This window comes from Malus sylvestris, chromosome 8, assembly GCF_916048215.2.
Source record: "Malus sylvestris chromosome 8, drMalSylv7.2, whole genome shotgun sequence".
In the NCBI taxonomy this organism is placed as follows: domain Eukaryota; kingdom Viridiplantae; phylum Streptophyta; class Magnoliopsida; order Rosales; family Rosaceae; genus Malus; species Malus sylvestris.
In genome coordinates this window covers 26,101,650-26,121,027 of record NC_062267.1, presented here as the reverse complement: position 1 = coordinate 26,121,027, position 19,378 = coordinate 26,101,650, and the positions used below count along the sequence as shown (strand labels likewise).

The following is a 19,378-nucleotide window of genomic DNA, read 5'->3' as shown; positions in this document are numbered from 1 at the left end:
TGTATGTTTTAATAGTAGAAATGCATACATAAAAAGCATGATTTAATGGTTACGTTTTACAAAACGTTTTATGAATAAATTAGATTTACACTTTATGATTATCATGCTTTATTGAGAATATTTTGGAATACCATACTTTATCGAACTTATGTTCTTTGTAGTATATATGATGGATGACTATATGCTATGAAGATGTTTTTGAGATATATGTACGTATGTTTAGAAAGTTTATATTCAATGTTTTGTGCGCATTTAGTGGTCACTGTTCTGTCTACGGGCAACGATACTTATATTGGCCTACGGGTCGGGTGATGTAGGGGCCTACGGGTCGATTACCATACCACTATTTAGCACAATATATATACGAGATAGGTTTTATGAAAGGTTTTATGGCATGTTAGGGTTTTCAGAAAACCTATTACATAGTATACTATTAAATTTCCATAAAACTTTAGGGGTTAGTACATTATTGAATAGTTGTTTCAGTATTATATATATATCAACTTGGTCCACTCATGTTTGTTTTGCACCCTCTCAGGACTGAAATTTGAGGCGTACATTCCCAGCGTCAAGGCACTCCCGCATTGGCATATTCAAGTCCTCTCGATGTAGGACACATCTCTTTGTTCATTCAATTTTGTGTTATTCCTTTTTAGTATATAAGATTAGTTGTATGATCTAAACACGTTCCTTAATTGCATAATCATTGTTTATATTTATTATATTGGTTAATTCTTTTAGTTCTCATGCATCCTAACATGGCTTCGTCACCTTCGGGTGTCGGCCAACACTTGTCTACCATGGTGTTTGGTGAATATCAGGGTCACGCGTGTCAGTTTGGTATCAGAGCATGGTTTATGTAGAGCATACTTAAGATCACATCGTACTCTAGTAGTGTGTTGGTCATGACATCATTTGGATGTCACGACTTTCGAATTTGTTGTCTTTCGACACGGTTTGCAACCTTCATTTTGCATGAATAGTCACATCTTATGGAAGAATAAGAAACTCATGTCGAGATTATGCCTCATCGGTGACGAATTAGTTTTTTGGATAACTTTCAACATTAGATCGATACTCTGTAACTTGCATTCCCTAGGAATTGCGGGCAGAGTCGGTTGTACATTGAAGCGACGTGAATTAGGAATCTCAGTGAGATGAAGTCTGGTTAAGACCAGCTATAGATCCGAAAGGGCGACGCCACTCTGCAGCATGCGTTCCTTAGGAATAGGGAACGGAGTTAGATCTAAATAAGAGTGTTGGGAAACGAAAAAAAAAATCTTAGTGGTACGAGTCGGTTAAGACCAACTAGAGATCTAAAACGGTGTTGTATTCTGCGACATACGTTCCCCAGGAATGGCGAGCAAAGTCATGTCTTAGTGGTAATTACTCAAAACTTTTGAAGTGCATGTTGGAGAAAGTGAGTAAGCGCTAGTTGTGACGACAGTTAGTAAGTGGTAGTTGGTGAGAGCGAATCAATGATCTCAGACTCATTCCCGTTAAGGAATTTGTGTGGAACTTTAGAATAATCCTCCGTGATTGTTCTATCAACGACCTTCTTGCTTACTTCAACGACGAAGTCAAGTTCCCTAACCATCGACTATTAGCTTGACACCAAATTCTTTAAACGTTGACTACTTTTAAATTAAATACTTTTCTTAGGAGACTCCTCGGTAGCAAACGTTATTCTTGTCAATTTCCAAAAGGGGTTGCGACTGTTGGAAATTGAAAATCCTCACAAGGAGTTATGAAATACGAAATATCTCTGGACTTGTTTTGACCCTCAAATTCTTGAGTGTTCTTTTAGCATTCTTGACATGATTTCTTTCTTAATCCGTAAGGAATTCATGAGGGATCGACTCGGTTGAAGTGTGCGCCCAGTTCATATCGATTCGGACATGAACGTTAAGAGCATAATCTTTTCACAAGCTTACCAGATTTACCAGGAAAAGTTCCATATGGGTGTAAGGTTTGAGCCGTCTTTTAGTAAGAGGTTGATGAAGGTTGTAGTGTAGGTGGTCACCGGATTGCATCACCAATCACTATCGTCACGCAGCAATGAATAGTCCCATCATATTATCTTGCTACAATTCATAGGCATCATATCGTACTCTAGTAATTCCTTTCCAACGTTATATGTTCATCTCAACGCATCTTTCCACGGTTTCACTTCTGGACCTTATTGTTCGCTAGTACATGGATGTCGAAACACTTCTAACAGATCTGATTAGTGCGCTCTAGAAATGTACGACAGCTCGGTCGAGGCGAGAATCAGATTATCTATGCACACTCTCATGCTGCAGGGCAAAATGGTATTTTGGCATCCTTGGGAAATTGCTACTTATTTATCGAAACAACAATATGTGGTTGATATCGCGGGCGGCCGACTGTGATATCGATAGCTTATTCGTTTGGTTCGTTAAACAAGTGGACAAGTAGACCTGTCTACGGTAGATGTTACTGGGTAGTCATTGTTGGGGCTCGACCTAAAGATAACTTTTCTCTTAATACGTGACATTACGTATGTTTAGGCAAGACCCACTTTTGTTTTTCGATTTTGACTTTTAGTACGAGTTTTTCAACCTATATGATAGTACATATCTATTTTGACGTGAATGTATTCTACGTACATACTTTCGACCTTACGTGGTTTTACGTTTTCGACCTTATATCTTTATAAAGTATGTTTTCTACTTTTACACTGATGGGGGAAGAAAGTATGGGCATGGAGGCATAAAAGATGGAATCATTGCAACCCGATCGCGACGGGGTGTCATTTTCCCTTTTGTACAACCGCTCTGACTAGATTTCTTCATTTCGTATGTGTGTGTGTGTGTATTTTCTTCTTCTTCCTATCTTTGAGTATTTCAGTGTAGCAAGTCATTTCAAATTTTAGGGACAAAATTTATTTAACGAGGGTAGATTGTAACAACCCATCCCGGTTTTGACGAATCGATAAAAGGTAACATCGTAATTTCACTTCGGGTGGGATTTGTTATTGTTGGTTTTGCTTTTTGGTCCTTAATTGGTGAGCCATGTAGGGCCCATCCTATTATTTTGTCCCCCGGCCTCTCTCTTCTTGGGCTACCACGTGGTAGTTTTCCCTCACTTCCCCTCATTCTCTCTCACTCCTACAAATATCTCACTCTTTCACTTTTCTCTCATTCCTGACGACCCACACTCACACACCCACACCCACACCCATCAGTGACCTCACTACAACCACCAACATTCCGTGGACTCTCTTTCACTCTCCCTAGTCTCTGTGAAACATGGTGAAGCACAAAGAACCTCCGGCAAATCCCCGAGACATTCGAGCAAGAATCTGACCACCTCCGGCCACTTCACGACGAATCAAAGGTATGAAATCTTCCATCTCTCATCTGTCTTCATTTTTATGGTTAGATCATAGGTTGATTTGGTAAAATTACCATCAACCGAAGCTCGGGAGGCTCCGGCATTCGTCCTGACGAGAATCGGGTTGTTCGACCAACACCCGGAGTCCAATCCCTTTAGCCCAGAGCCTTGGGTCGGGCCTTCAAGCCCAAGTCCATTATAAATCCAACTCAATTACCCCCAAGTCCAAAACCCTTTAACCTTGGGTTGGGCTTCCAAGCCTAGGCCCGGTTGTACAAAACCCAGAGCCCTCGGCCCGCTTAGCTTAAACCCAAAACCCATAGCCCTCGGCCCACTTAGCTTAAACCCAAAACCCATAGAAAGACAAGCCCTTAGGACGTCCAACTAGGGCTTTAGACCCGTTAAACCCAAACTCAAAACCCTATTGAACCCTAAGCCTTTGGGCTATGGAACCCGGCCTACTAACCTTCATCCTAGCTCATTGAACCGGTTTGACCCAAACCCTAAGCCCGTTGACTGAACTTTGACCTGGCTCGTGACTCGACCGACTGACCTAAACTCGTTGACCGTTGACCGTTGACTTTTGTTGACTTTTTTGGGTTTCGGTTTTGACCCCTCCTAGGCTAATTTCATCGTCCTGGATTCGTTTTTTATGTCCGTTTTCTAAAATTCAATCGTTTGATTATAGTTTTATTAATTGGACCCTTTATGTGCTTAGGTGCACTTATTAGTGGCGATTCCATCCTTCCTATTTCGTACAGCTCTTCTATGACGGAGTATCTGTGAGTAGACCCCTTCTAAAATGCATGTTTTAATAGTAGAAATGCATACATGAAAAACATGATTTAATGGTTGCATTTTACAAAATGTTTTATGAGTAAATTAGATTTACACTTTATGATTATCATGCTTTATTGAGAATATTTTGGAATACCATACTTTATCGAACTTATGTTCTTTGTAGTATACATGATGGATGACTATATACTGTTTATGAACATGTTTTTATACTTCTTTGTAGTATATATGATGGATGACTATATGCTATTTAGATATTTTTTAGATATATGTACGTATGTTTGGAAAGTTTATATTCAATGTTTTGTGCGCATCTAGTGGTCACTGTTCTACTTACATGCGACAATACTTATATTGGCCTACGGGTCAGGTGATGTAGGGGTTTACGAGTCAGAAAATATTATATTTGGCCTACGGGTCGAGTGATGTAGGGGCCTACCGGTCGAGTGATGTAGGGGCCTACAGGTCGATTGTGATACCACTATTTAGCACAATATATATACGAGGCAGGTTTTATGAAAGGTCTTATGGCATGCTAGGGTTTTCGAAACAACCTATTACATATTATACTATGGAATTTCCATAAAACTTTGGGGGTTAGTACGTTATTGAATAACTGTTTCAGTATTATATACATATATATATATATATATCAACTTGGTACACTTATGTTTATTTTGCGCCCCCTCAGGACTTAGATTTGAGAGGTACAATCCGGTGTCAAGGCACTTCCGCATCGGCATCTTCAATTTCTCTCAGTGTAGGACCCATCTCTTTATTCATTCAATTTTGTGTTATTCCTTTTTAGTATGTAGGATTAGTTGTATGCTCTGAACACTTTCCTTAATTGCATAATTATTGTTTATATTTATTATATTTATTATATCAGGTGTGTCATTACGTGTCATTGTCAAGTACAAGGTTGAATGCTTTGGCCGACTATTCATAGTTTCTCATCCAAAACTCAAAACAATTTTCAAAATTTTTAACCTCAAACGTTACATTATCATTTAATTTTAGTAAATGTAACGACCCGTCTCCAAATATTACAGTTTTTATAATTTTAACCTGTGAATTTACAAAAACGTTGAATTTTGTTGACTGCCTTGTCGTGTCACATAAGATTCATTTCATTGATGTATCATTGTAGTACTCATCGCTACAAACACGTGTACGCAAGCGAAATTGAATTTGGAGCTAGAATGAAGTATTTACGGAATTCGGAACATTATGAGCATTTCGATAATTTTACATTTCGCGAGATATTTTCTCATTTCGTCTTTTCTTACTTGTTTGGTATGCCAGTAGGGTCCACCTCTGTCCTCTTTGTCTCCCGGCCCTCTCTCTTTCGTCCTTCCCTTTTTCTTTCTTTTTTCTTCTTATTCTCATGACATCTGGCACCCTTCTCACTTATAACTTTCATTTTCTCCTTTTCATATCTCTCTGCACTTTCTCTTTCACTCCAAGCACACACACACACACACCACAACAACCACCAGGATTGCCTCCTCATGACATCTAGGAGTCCACGAACCATAAATCATGGAGAAAAACCCCTCTAATATTCTTCCCCGGGCTGCATTGTAACAGCCACCATGCTTGTGTCCTTCAACGAGTTCCACCGTCTACAGCGAAGGTACACCCCTTTGAACCTTTTAAATCATGTTTTAGTGTTATATGAGGCTAGTGTTAAGTGTTAATCATGTGTGGATGCAGAGAAATCCCAAGGAAGACACTATGCAATTTTCTGGAATTTGAAACCGTGGCCATATGGCCACTTTCAGACACATTTTTCGCCCAACTCCGGCCATGTCACGGCCTCAAATGGGTATATACCTATTCCCTACACTTCTAGCTTCACCTAGGTTTTATATCATTGATTATGGTTGAGATTTGAGCTTTGGAAGTTGGCCCTTCCACCTGCAAAATCTGTAGATTTTGTGGAGAAGGCGAGTACTTTACCCAATCCGGATCCCCTTATTAGATTCTCTTCTCATTTTCCTCCTTTCTCTGCTTACCACGTGGCACCTTCACCTTATCTCTCATTCTCTCTTTTCTCCCCCCGAGTCAACACTATATCTCCCCTTCTCAGCTCACTCACTCACTCATTTTCTCTCACGAACCCTCTCTCCCTCTCTCGGAAAATCTATCTCTCCCCGATCGACACACACATACCAACCTTCAAACCCACACCTTACAGATACCAACCCTCAAACCCAGGATCTCTCTCTCTTTCTCACCTCCATGGAGCATCGGAACACCCAGAGACCACTCAAGCCCGGCAAAAGCATGGTGTTCGAGCTCGAAGTCCAGTTACCTCTGGCCATTTCATGGCATATCAAAGGTAAGGGACCATCTTTCTCGTCTCTATCTTCATTTTTATAGTTAAATCGTAGGTTGACTTGGTCAAATCGTTGTCGATCGGAGCTCTGGAGGCTCCGGCCTTCCCTTCCGTCGAAATCGAGTCAAATGATCTAAACCTGACGACCCAAGTCCCTTGGTCCAAATTCTTTGGGTTAGGCTTTCAGGCCCGCACCTTTTAGCCTAAGACCTAAGGGCTTTGACCTACTGAGCAACCTAAATCCAAATTCTTTAGGGCTAGGCTTACAAACCTAAGGCCCGTGAAACCCCAACCCAAGACCCTGAAACCAGGCCTTTCAGGCCACGTCAACCCGGGCCTCCAGCCCGTTAGAACCCAACCCACTAAACCCTTGGGCCGAGCTATCAAGCCTAGGTTCAATGACCCCAGGGCTTCAAGCCATGTATAACTCGGGCCTTCGACCCAATGAACCTAAGCCCAGGATCCTAGGCCCAGGCCCAGGCCAAAACCCTGTCCAAACCCAAGCCCAGACCCAGACCCGAATCCGACCTAACCCAACTGAATCCTAGGAACCCAGGCTGCACGTTGGCACCCGTAAGGCCGAGCTAGTGCTGGCGCGTGGAGCACACGAGCCGTCAACGATTTTTCGAGTGACCCACAAAAGCGTATGGGAGTACCTGAGGTCCTCCTTTATGTTTTTCGATGTCCTGAATCCGTTTATGACGTACGTTTTCTGAAATTTAATCCTTTGAGTATAGTTTTATTAATTGGACCCTTTATGTGCTTAGATGCAATTATTAGCTGCATTTATGTCCCGCCTATTTCGCACAACTCTTCGACGACGAAGTATCTGTGAGTGGACCATTTCTAAAATGCATGTTTTAATAGTAGAAATGCATATATGAAAATCATGATTTAATGGTTAGTTTTACGAAACGCTTTATGAGTAAATTAGATTTACACTTTATGATTATCATGCTTTACTGAGAATATTTTAGAATACCATACTTTATCAAACTTATGTTCTATGTAGATGGATGACTATATACTATTTATGAACATGTTTTTACACTCTTTGTAGTATATATGATGGATGACTATATACTACGAAGTGGTTTTGAGATATATGCATATGTGTTGGAAAGATTATATACAATGTTTTGAGGTTATCTTGTGGTCACTGTTCTGCCTACGAGCGATAATACTTATTGGCCTACGGGTCAGGTGATGTAGGGGTCTACGGGTCTGAATATATTATATTGGCTTACAGGTCGGGTGATGTAAGGGCTTACGGGTCGGAAGATACTATATTGGCCTACGGGTCGGATGATGTAGGGGCCTATGGGTCGGAAGATATATTATATCTGGCCTACGGGTCGGGTGATGTAGGGGCCTATGGGTCGGTTAAGATACCACTATTTAGCGCACTATATATACAAGACGGGTTTTATGAAGGGTTTTATAGCATGCTAGGGTTTTCGGAAAAACCTATTACATATTATACTATTGAATTTCCATAAAACTTTGGGGGTTAGTACATTATTGAATACCTGTTTCAATATTATATATATATATATATATATATATATATATATATATATATCAACTTGGTCCACTCATTTTTGTTTTGTGCTCCCTCAGGACATAGGAACGAGGCGTACGATCCGAGTTAGGTGGCGTTCCCCTACCAGTGATATCATATCATCCTTTATGCTTTGACATTATTGTAATAGCACCTTTTGCTTGTATTCTGAATTAGATGTATGCTTTGAACATGTCATGCATTATCACTATGTTTTCATTGTTTGTAGTTGAATATTATTATAGTATTTTATAAGGTTTGTGTTGGAATATTACATTGTGTAGTTCACGCGAAATTTATATGCATGTTTCACATGTTCTCGGCATATGCATTCATTAAATGACTTTCATCACCCTCGGATGTCGACCAGAACGCAACCATCTCGATGTCTCCCAGACATCGGAGACATCGGGATCGGGGCGTGTCATCAATCATTTTAATAGGGTTTTATTAATTGGTCCTTTTATGCCCTTAAGTGCATTTGTTAGTGGTAATCCCGTCCTCCCTAGTTCAAACAGCTCTTTAGTGACCCAATATATGTGAGTAGACTCCTTCTCAAATTACATGTTTTTATAAAATATATAAGCTTGCATGTATTTCATATTTCATGAATTGAGTATGTTTTATGTTAAGTTTTTACAGATTTCTATATTTATGCTTTACGGAGAATTTATGATTTATTTAAAATTGCTTTTACAAAATATTTATGGTTTATTTATTTACGGTTTATAGAATGGCATGTTTGTAGAAATCACGTTTATGGAATTTTTTAAGATTTCGGATGATGAAGTTTTGGTATTCTACACTTGGTATAAGATTTTGGTTATGTTTTTCGGTGCTTATCTAGTGGGTAATCATACAACACATCCACACAACAAGAGTATGTATACGTCTATGGGCATAGGACATAGTTGAGGATATTTATGACATACTCCTAGTTTCATTGGCGAAACCCAGTGTTAGACAACTTCACTAGCCATGACTAGTGTTGATGTGTTATGTACATTTCTTCTCTGGCGTAACCTAGAGTCGTACAACTTCACCTTTGGGCAATGGGACCTACCATATATTTCTTCACTAACGTAACCCAGTGTCATACAACTTCACCTTCGGGCGATGGGACCTACCATATATTTCTTCACTAGCGTAACCTAGTGTCGTACAGCTTCACCTTCGGGTGATGGTTATGCCTTCAGGCGATTATGATGCCCCTAGTTAAGTACATCATTGATGTGATTTACGGATATTTTACGGATTTGCCTTCGGGCCACTATACTACCATTAATAAGCATTGGTTTATACATACATGTTTTATAAATGTTTTCATTGCATGCTAAAGTTTTCAGAAAACCTATTAAGTAGTACTATAGTATGTTCAGGAAGAAAATGGTTTTCTTATTATTAGTATTATTATTATTATAAACTTTGATCCACTCTCCCTTTGTTTTGCGCCTCTTTCAGGATTTAGAATCGAAGTGTACGATTCTGACGTCAGGGCACTTCCGCTTAGGTATCTTCAAGTCTTCTCAGTGTAGGACCCATTTATTTGTTTGTACCTTTTTATAGTAATTCTTAATTAGTTGTATGCTTTAAACACGTTTCCGCGATTGCGTATCTCTTTATATTTACATATTTTATTACTTTCTTTTACCGATACCACTTGCATGCATGTTAGAATGACTTCGTTACCCTTAAGTGTCAGCCAGCACGTGCCTATCTTGGTATTTGGAGATATCGAGGTCGGGGTGTGTCAGTAAGAGCAACTCCACCCATGGAACCCTCCCCCTGGCAATCCACTATTGAATTCACCATATTGAACAGTAACTGCCTTTAATGAATAGTAACTACCCTTAATGAACAGTAATTGTCATTTGCATCTCCACCCTTGGAGCCCTCCCCCTGGCAATAGGCAATAAAATATTAGTTTTTTTGTTTGTTTAAATAATACAAAATAAAATTATTTGTAATTTCGGATAAGATTTTTTAAATCGTTCTTGTTGCGCCACATGTCATTTTATAAAAAAAAAACAATTATTTAGCGATGGATTTCGATAAGATTTTTATCCAATGTCATCGTGCCACGTGTCGTTATCTTTTGAGAATCTTTGACGATAGATTTCGATCAGATTTTAACTCGTTTAAAATTACACCACGTGTCATTATCCGAAAAGATAATTATTGGAGATCGATTTCGATAAGATTTTATCCAATACGATCGTGCCACGTGTCATTATCTTTTCAGAATCTTTAAGGATAGATTTCGATTAGATTTTTAACAAATGACGTCATGCCACGTGGCCTTATCTACAATCCAATCATTTCTGAATCGTCCATATAATCCACCATCCATCCTCACAAATCTCACACCAATTTTCTTAACATCTCTATCTCATTATTCATAGTTTCTGCTTCTTCTTCACCATCCATCCTTACAATGTCTTCTTCTTCATCAAGGATGATGTGGGAAATCGATCAGCAAGAGGAAGAATTGTTTAACCAATATGAAGGAATGTTCAGCCTTCAGATAGTCAAAAATGAGATGGAAGAGGATGAGGAGCGTACAAGGAGAGATGATGAAACAAGAATGGCCAAAGCCTCACATTCTCGTCGAGTCATCCAGACTGTTGCTCAGATATGCAGACCCAGCCGTTCAAGAAACCTTGATAGAAGCAAGCAACGACGGGGTGAATAGCTGTTGGACGATTACTTTGTCCATAACAGTGCATTTCCTGATACATACTTCAGACGTCGTTTTAGAATGGAACGACATTTGTTCAACAGAATCATGATTGATGTTTGCAACCATGATTCTTACTTTGTGCAAAAGAATGATGCTTGTGGTGTTATGGGTCTCCTGCCTGAGCAAAAAATCACTGCTGCGTTACGGATGCTTGCGTATGGAGCATCTGCAGATCAAGTGGATGAGATAACGAGGATGGGGAAATCAACCATTCTTGAGGCCCTGCAGTCGAATCTTTGTACACCGCAGAGTACCTCTGAAAACCTACTCACATGGACTTGCAAAGGCTTCTGAAGAAGGGCGAGATGCGAGGTTTTCCTAGGATGATAGGAAGCATCGATTGTATGCACTGGACGTGGAAAAACTGTCCAAGTGCATGGCAAGATGCATATGAGGACAGAAAATGAGCAAAATCTATCATTTTGAAGGCAGTGGCATCTTTTGATACATGGATATGGCACGCCTTTTTCGGGGTTCCGGGGGCTCAAAATGATCTCAACGTCCTTGCCCAATCCCTAGTGTTCAACGACGTCCTACAAGGAAAGGCACCAAAAGTCACGTACGTCGTCAACGGACGTAGGTACGACGGGTCATACTACCTAGCTGACGGCATTTACCCACGGTGGGAAACATTTGTCAAAACAGTGCCACGTCCATGAAGTGCAAAAGAAAAACACTTTGCAAGCAGTCAAGAGGGGTGCAGGAAGGATATGGAGCGTTATTTTAGTATCCTTCAAGCTCGTTGGGCGATCGTCAGGGGTGCTGCCAGAATGTTCGATGTAGAGTCACTTCGATCCATGATGATGATGTGCGTCATTCTTCACAACATGATTGTGGAAGATAAGTTTGATTATGATGCGGTTGATGAATATGAGCCAGAGCCAGACACGATGAACAATTTAAGAACACAGATATATTGTGCGCATGATGCCACTGAAGAACCCGTGCAACACGATCCATTAGAAAGGGATGGACGTTACAATGAAAGGGTCATTCAACGATATACTGCACTTCAAAGGTCATCTATGCACAATGATCGGCAAATTGACTTGATAGAGTACCAGTGGGCATTGAAACAAGCTGAAGATACTTAAGTTTATTTAGTATGTTTGTTTGTATTTGGTGTGTTTATTTAATTTTATTTGGTGTGTTTTTTGTAGTGAGTTTTTTATTATTTGTTATGTTTATGTAATTTTATTTGGTGTGAATTATTTGGTATGTTTATGTAATTTTATTTGGTGTGTTTTTTGTAGTGAGTTTTTTATAATTTGGTATGTATATGTAATTTTATTTGATGTGTTTATGTAATTCCATTTGGTGAGTTTTTTAGTTTTATTTGGTGTGTTTTATAATTTCATTATACGTGAACAATTTGATGAATAAAGATTCTATTATTAGGATAAATATATTACAAAATTGAATAAATGTACTCTCACTTTAAATAAAGTACTAACTTCAATAAATTGGAAACAACATAAATAATAAATTACAACTCAAAGTGATTGGAAAACTATGGGCACGGATTACAAAAAGTACCCTATTCATCATCACTTAACCAATATGTGGTGCTAGGATCATTTTGTCTTGTTGTGCTAGGACCATCTTGTCTTGATCTCGCTTCTCTTGCACGCCTCCTTTGCACCACATCCGCTTTCTCCGACTGCCAAAAATATTTAGAATTTGGAGACATCCTTTCTAAACGCGTGTTCATAATGTCACGATCTCGTTGTGCAATTCTTTCCTCTCTAAGCAACTCCCTTTCTTGCCTAAGTAACTCTCTTTCCCTCTGTTCAGCTTGAAATGCTTGTTAAATAGCTGTAGCTTTTGCCTCATCTCTAGCATTTTCAGCCTTATATTTCGCCAATTCCCGCGCCAACGTCAATTCACCTTGACGAGCAAGTTCTTGCATGTACTTTCCATAATTATTCTTGAAAGCACTCCCTTTCCTCTTTGAAGTCTTCTTACCTTGAGGTCTAATTGGATAACGGGTCGACCCCGACGCTTGTTCAAGAATGGGCGTTTCAGGCACTTCTTCTCCATCTTCTTCATCAACATGGGAGCCATGATCGGGTGTAGAGTGTGAAGGGGTGCTGTGTAGAGGGGTGCTGTTCATGCATACTTCTAGACCAACAGGCACAACTTTGAATTTAGAACAATCTTTAACAATATTCCAACATTCCCACCGGTTGAATGTTTTGTTTCTTGATTTGATTTTGGCAGCATACCATGCTTGTGCTTGAAGTTGCTACAAATGAATAATAATGAAATTATTAGGTAACAAATAAATAATACAAACAAATAATAATAATGAAATTAGGTCACAAATAAATAATACAAACAAATAATAATAATGAAATTATTAGGTAACAAATAAATAATATAAACAAATAATAATAATAAAATTATTAGGTAACAAATAAATAATGGGAGTTTTAACGAAAAGCCCACGGTACTGTTCACTTTAACGAAAAACCACATTCTTACACTAAAAAGTCAAACCTGGTACTATTCACTTTACCCTTTATTTTGTCCTTATCATTAAAACTCAAAGTTTTCAAGCTTTTTTCATTAGTTTTCCTATAAATAATACAAACAAATAATAATAAACAAATTATTAGGTAACAAATAAATAACACAAACAAATAATAATAATGAAATTAGGTCACAAATAAATAATACAAACAAATAATAATAATGAAATTATTAGGTAACAAATAAATAATACAAACAAATAATAATAATGAAATTAGGTCACAAATAAATAATACAAACAAATAATAATAATGAAATTAGGTAACAAATAAATAATACAAACAAATAATTATAATCAAATTAGGTAACAAAATAATAATACAAACATATAATTATAATATATTCTTACCTCATCCGCGTAATTTGCCCCACTTCAAACATTACTACTAGCTTGTGTCAAGGCATCTCTCCATGTACTAAACGAATGGCTAAGTATTTTCCAACGACTGGACATCGATTCTTTGGTTCTTTTCCCACCCATTTGCTCAAGAAATTTGGTATGAATTAAACTCCATATTTCTCGCAACTGCATCTCATTACCCGTAAGGGAATTATGAGTAACTTCAACCCAACTAGTGCACAACGCAACATTTTCAAGAAGCGGCCAATTCGTACCTGCATCAGTAGTCATTTTATGGAAAAAAAAATTGGATTGAAACTTTGAGAGAAAGATAGGAATTTGATTGAAAGTAGTTGAGAAAATATGAAATTGTGGTGTAAGGTAGATGGAGAAGAAGTGGTATTTATAGAAAAGTAAAAACAATTTTTTACATTTTTTTCCAGATTTTTTACAATTTTTTCGGATTTTTTACAATTTTTTTTAATTTTTATTCAAATAATTAATCTTTGCCGTTGGATTTTAAAAATTTTGAATTCCAACACTCCAGATTGTGCCACGTGTCACAATGGTAACTTTTCTTAATTTTAAAACTATTTTTTTTATTTATAAAGCAGATTAATATCAACCGTTGATCTCAGATCGAACGGTTGATATAAAATCAGCTTTTTTTATTATTACCGTTGCAAATCGGACGGCTCGTATTAAAGAGTCGTTGGGATCGAACGGACCGTGGGAAGCCACGTGGCTTCCCAACGATCACTGGGTTTTTTAAGGCGCACGGGGCCATGCCCTGAATTCCGGTCGAGCCACACGCCCCCACTCGCGAGTGAGGGGCACGCGCCTGACACAAAAAAAATTAAAAAAAAAAGGTCGGACGTAGGCCTTGCGTCAGCCTGACGTTACAGGCCTCGGGCAGCAGGCCTGTCAATCCCCCACGGGCCTAGCCCTCAGGCTCCCACCCTCACTCGGGCTCTCCAAAGCTGGAGGCCTACCCACCGGCCCTCGAGCCCTTTCCTGGAGCCTGTCCCCCGAGCAACCACCATGGGTGGAGTTGCTCTAAATGTTAGTCACAAATTCATATTAAAACCTAAGAGTAAGAATTTATATCAATAATTTAAACACGAGTACGAATGAACTCCTCAAACCCAAACTCGAATTAATTCCGACTGGGTTGACCTTCCAACCCGCCAAAATTGCATACCCATATCACCACTTGATTTTGATTTAATGGGCTGACCCGTGATCATGCACGACTCGCAAGCCCGGCCCGGAAATTAACAAACCGGAGTTATGGTCAGTCAACTGACTGCGAAGAAAGGTCGCTGATCCAACCAGAAAAATCACAGCTTCCGTACAACAATGGTGAAAGCCGTCGTCGGAGAGGAAACCCAGCTCAAATTAGCCGAGGATCGCCTCGAGCAATCCTCCACCCCCGTGCAGGTCCTCTCTCTCTCTAAAGATTGATGCTTCTGAGTTTTACGGTTTTTGATTTGTTTCTTATGAAAATTCAGGTGGGGCTCCTCGTAGGCAAACTCAGCTCGTCTCTAGACCGAGGTTTCGTCTTCGATTTGGTCCCAACGCCACCGAACGACGCCGGAGCGCCTGCTTGCTCCGTCGTGGAGCCCGCCAGGGACGACAAGAGAAAGGGGTCTAAACCCAAATCTCAGCCCTCCGATTCCTCCTCACTCTCCATTGACAAGGACTGGGTCGCCGAACATGCCCGTCAGGTCAGTTACATATACAAAAAATGTTCCTCTATATATATATGTATGCTTGTATATTTACATTCCTATTTGTATATATGCATACAATTAAAGTCTAATATGTGATCTGGTTTCTGGGTTTTTCTCATTGTGCTTGAGTAGTTGTAATAGGAATTTGTTTCATGTTTCAGGTGTCTAGAATGTTAGTGGGTGGCATGAAGGTGGTTGGCATGTACATTTGGGCTAGCGATAGCGCTTTTAAGAATTCGAACGTCATGCTTTGCCAGGTATTCTTTTCGCCCGGATTGGATTTGATATGTGGATGTTTCTTTGTAGAGCTTAATTCTGATTGCTAAAATGTTTTTATCAAACGTTACTCAGTGGCACTGTTACTCTATGAGCTTGGTTTTGTGGTGGCTTTTACTGTGCTTAATGCCCTGCTTAGTCACAGAGAAAATGTGTAGGAAGGATTATACGGGATTGATTGTTGAATGTTGGGTTTCCATTTTCAGCTTTTGACTGTTGATTTTTTTTTTCCGGTCTGAAAGGCCTGTCAAGTAAAGTTCAAATTCATGAAATTAGGCCTAATACAACCATTCATTTTAGTGGATGCACCCCTTTCATTTTCTGAGAACTAATACAATATAAGGGTTCGCAACAAACTCTCATGGTTATCTCAATAATGTTTTATAGATACCAACTTACCATAAATCTAAAAGAAAACAAAGAGGTTATTTCACTTTAAACTCTCTTGGTTGGTTTACTTCCAAATAATGGGTTAGCTAGACTGCCTATATTCACTTTAGACTTTGAGTTATCGTATGCATATTCTGTGAAAAATGATTTTTTATTTATTAATGGAAAAGGCCCTTGCAGACTGTAATGGGAGTTGCCAAAGCAGCACCCCTCACAGAGAGTGATTGGGATGAGAGACTGCTCATTCACATTTGTTATAGTCCAAGGAGGTGTGCTCCCAACCTGAACTGTCCCACTTTATTCTCTCTTAATTATTGTCAAATGTTATTTCATGCTGATTGAAGAGGTTATTTCCGTAGGTGGACATGTCGAAATTGTGCAGTAGCTTCAAATATTACGTCAAGCAGCCTAAGACCTTGTGACTTCAAAATGGGAAGGGTCCTAAATTCCCTTCAAAGATTTAGGTGCATGTACAACTTTGATATGAGGTACTGTCTGCTTTTCTTATTAATAAGCCTTATTTAACTGAAGGTAGAGGATTCTTTTATTTATGGCTTCTGAAACTGCAGGAATTTGTTTTTCCTCTCAGTGGTCCAGGCTGTTGTAAGTCCTGCCTACCAGAGTGCTCTTGTGCTCTATTAATATATATTCTTAGAACTTATAAATATACTTTTCCTGTTATTTTCACACGCACCAAAGCCAACACTGAAGTTGAACCTTAAATCTAAACCCTTTGCATATATTGAGCTTCTACCTCCCCAACGTGATAGATATTGAGCTCTCATAGTACCAAGGGTCATATCCAATTTACTAATAGTATTTTTGTTATTGATGCTTCATTACAATACTGGTGCTATAATGGCGTTTAGGTTTTCTCATGGTAGTTATTCTTTCCCAGATTGCCCATATTTCACAAGAATTCATCAAATCTCCAAACTTTTACTGAAGCTCTACGTCATGGTATTTCAGTTCATGGGAAAGATTTAAAAAGTGCAAAAGCCATGATTGACGGAAATTTGGTAAGTTACTCATTGACTTGTTCGGTTGTTCCTTTGAAAATTACTGTACACCTTTTTGTTAATATGCAAAAGTGTGACACCTGCTCATGCCTGTCAATTTGCTGGATACTTGTGTGTATGTTAGTGCTCTGGGTGGTGTCTACTTTAATGCTCTGGATGACCTTGAATTGGTTCCATCGAATTCTTATGTTGATATCTGTTGTGATGTAATAGTTTACCAATCAACAGAAAAAAAAAATAAATAAATAAAACCTTGAGTTAAGCTTGCTTGCGTGCAATTTTCTCTGAGTTTCTGCTTTTTCACTTGTGCCTGCATTACTGACCAATTCCAATACCCACATCACATGTGTAATCAATCATCTTACAGCATAAAGCAGAGTGTTTGAATTGTGCTTTCCCCTTTTATTTGCCAGAATCAATAAGCATGGTTTCTAGCTTGCTACTTTTAACCTCAAGTTCTCATCTAGATTTTTCTATCTGGCATAAACTTTAGGTTGTTAACAATGATCTATGCACATCAGATGGTCTGCATGAAGTTGAGTTGCTTCTACCTTTTATGAAAGATACTGAAGGTGTGTTTATGCATTATTTAATTTTTCTCTTCATTTGTTAATTTTTTTTTCTTGAATTTCGTTTTCCATTTTGAGATTCTATCCTAATATTCATCTATATTGTGTAAAGCCTGCAGCCAAAAAGATACTGCTGGTATTCTTGATTTTAGCGGTTCGGTGTGTTCCTTTGCATACTTAAATCCTAAAGAACCAATTTCACAAGCTGTTGCTGATATAAAGGTATACAAGAGACGATCATTTTTAATTATCCGTTCATGATGTTAGACTGAAAATTAATTATCGGTTTTAGTTTCTAAAAGCCATTTGGAATTCACACTTTATCATTAATTGACTGTACTACCTTTTTAGAGAATTCAGATAAGAATTGATTATAGGGATTCTGTATCGACAATGTAGTTTTCGCTAGTTTAATTCGCATAGTGCTCATATCCTGTAAAATCATGGATTGTTTTTATGTTTGTACTTGTAGGATGACATTATCACGAGTCTGCAGAGTAGACTAGATATTATCTGTGATGAAGCAGATGGCGAGGCAGTTACAACTGAAACTAGCGGCCAGCAAGCAAAAGATGGTGCTGATACTCAGGAAGCAAGAGATGGGATATCCAGTGAAACACCTGCTTCTCATATTGTTCTTCAATCATTCAGGTCCGTTAGGGATGTTATGTTTTAATCAAATGAGATTTTCACATTGCTGACCGAGGTCACTACTGACCACATTTGTTTTGCATTTTAAAACAGAAAAACATGCAGTCTTTCACTTCCCCGAAGAGTCCTTGTTCCTTGGTTAGCGGGTACATTTGTGTGTGACTACCTACAACCATCTGAGACTTTTGAGGTTTGTACTTGTAGACTAAAGACATGAAATTGGAAATTTTTTTGAGGTTTGTACTTATAAACTAAAGACATAAAATTGGAGATGATGCACCCTTTCCGTCTTTGGTTCTGAAGAGCTCTATTTGGACCAAATGTTGAGCAAATGAGCTTTTTAGTTATTCTCTTTATAGCTCCATGTCTTGATAGCTCTGACATTTTGCTTTCCATGCTCGCTTAGGTTCTGAAAGATCGATGTGTCGAATTGCTGTCTATGGAAGCTCCAACAGATAACGCAACAATCTTGGAACCAGAAATAGATGCCCCATCTGCAGTGACCAAATCTTTTTGGGATGTGGCGGTGCCACTTCCCTCGGCATCTAACTCCCGTTCAGAGAAGAGCGGACTTAACAAATTGAGGGGAGAAAGTGGCCAAAAATCTTCACAGTCGTCTAATGTCAACATCATGGCTGCTGTTATATTCCTTCTTCTCTCTATAACTGTAGGATACATTCTCGTATTCGTCAAGAGATCATAGTTAAAGCAAGCCTCACTTGTTCACACTGGTTAACTTTTTTTTGTCCTATAAAATCAAGTGACTTCGTCCTTTGAATTTCCTTTTACTTTTAGGGTAAAAATATGCAGCTGAATTATTGAACATTTATATGATAAATCCATGGAATTCCTTTTGTTTTAATGTATCTTTCCACACTTATAAAATCAAGCGAAAAATTCGCAGATCAAAGTTCGACATACTTTTAGCTTTTCGTTTGATAACCATTTTGTTTTTAGCTTTTCGTTCCACTTGGTCTGCCTGAGGCAGATATAGAAAATAAAACCCACTTGAGATTGTTTTCTGCTTTTAGTTTATTTTGTGTACCAATCCGTGCATTTATCTTCTGCGTC

At 38.7% G+C, this 19,378-nt stretch overlaps 1 protein-coding gene across 1 annotated transcript; it reads left to right on the top strand.

The window, feature by feature from the left end:
* Positions 1–14,830: 14,830 nt before the first annotated feature.
* Positions 14,831–19,169, top strand: LOC126633547 (uncharacterized). Its single transcript, XM_050304197.1, has 11 exons — positions 14,831–15,109; positions 15,181–15,396; positions 15,564–15,659; positions 16,249–16,337; positions 16,428–16,556; positions 16,967–17,087; positions 17,581–17,659; positions 17,769–17,878; positions 18,129–18,307; positions 18,401–18,497; positions 18,714–19,169. Exons 1-11 carry the CDS (start codon positions 15,029–15,031, stop codon positions 19,008–19,010), a joined length of 1,494 nt encoding a protein of 497 aa, XP_050160154.1. The 5' UTR covers positions 14,831–15,028; the 3' UTR covers positions 19,011–19,169.
* Positions 19,170–19,378: the final 209 nt, after the last annotated feature.

Excerpts from the sequence above, each read along its gene's own strand:
- LOC126633547 (XM_050304197.1), top strand. The coding sequence starts at position 15,029 with ATGGTGAAAGCCGTCGTCGGAGAGGAAACCCAGCTCAAATTAGCCGAG. Across the intron at positions 16,338-16,427 it reads ATTTGTTATAGTCCAAGGAG|GTGGACATGTCGAAATTGTG; the intron begins GTGTGCTCCCAA and ends TTATTTCCGTAG. Across the intron at positions 17,660-17,768 it reads TTTTATGAAAGATACTGAAG|CCTGCAGCCAAAAAGATACT; the intron begins GTGTGTTTATGC and ends TATTGTGTAAAG.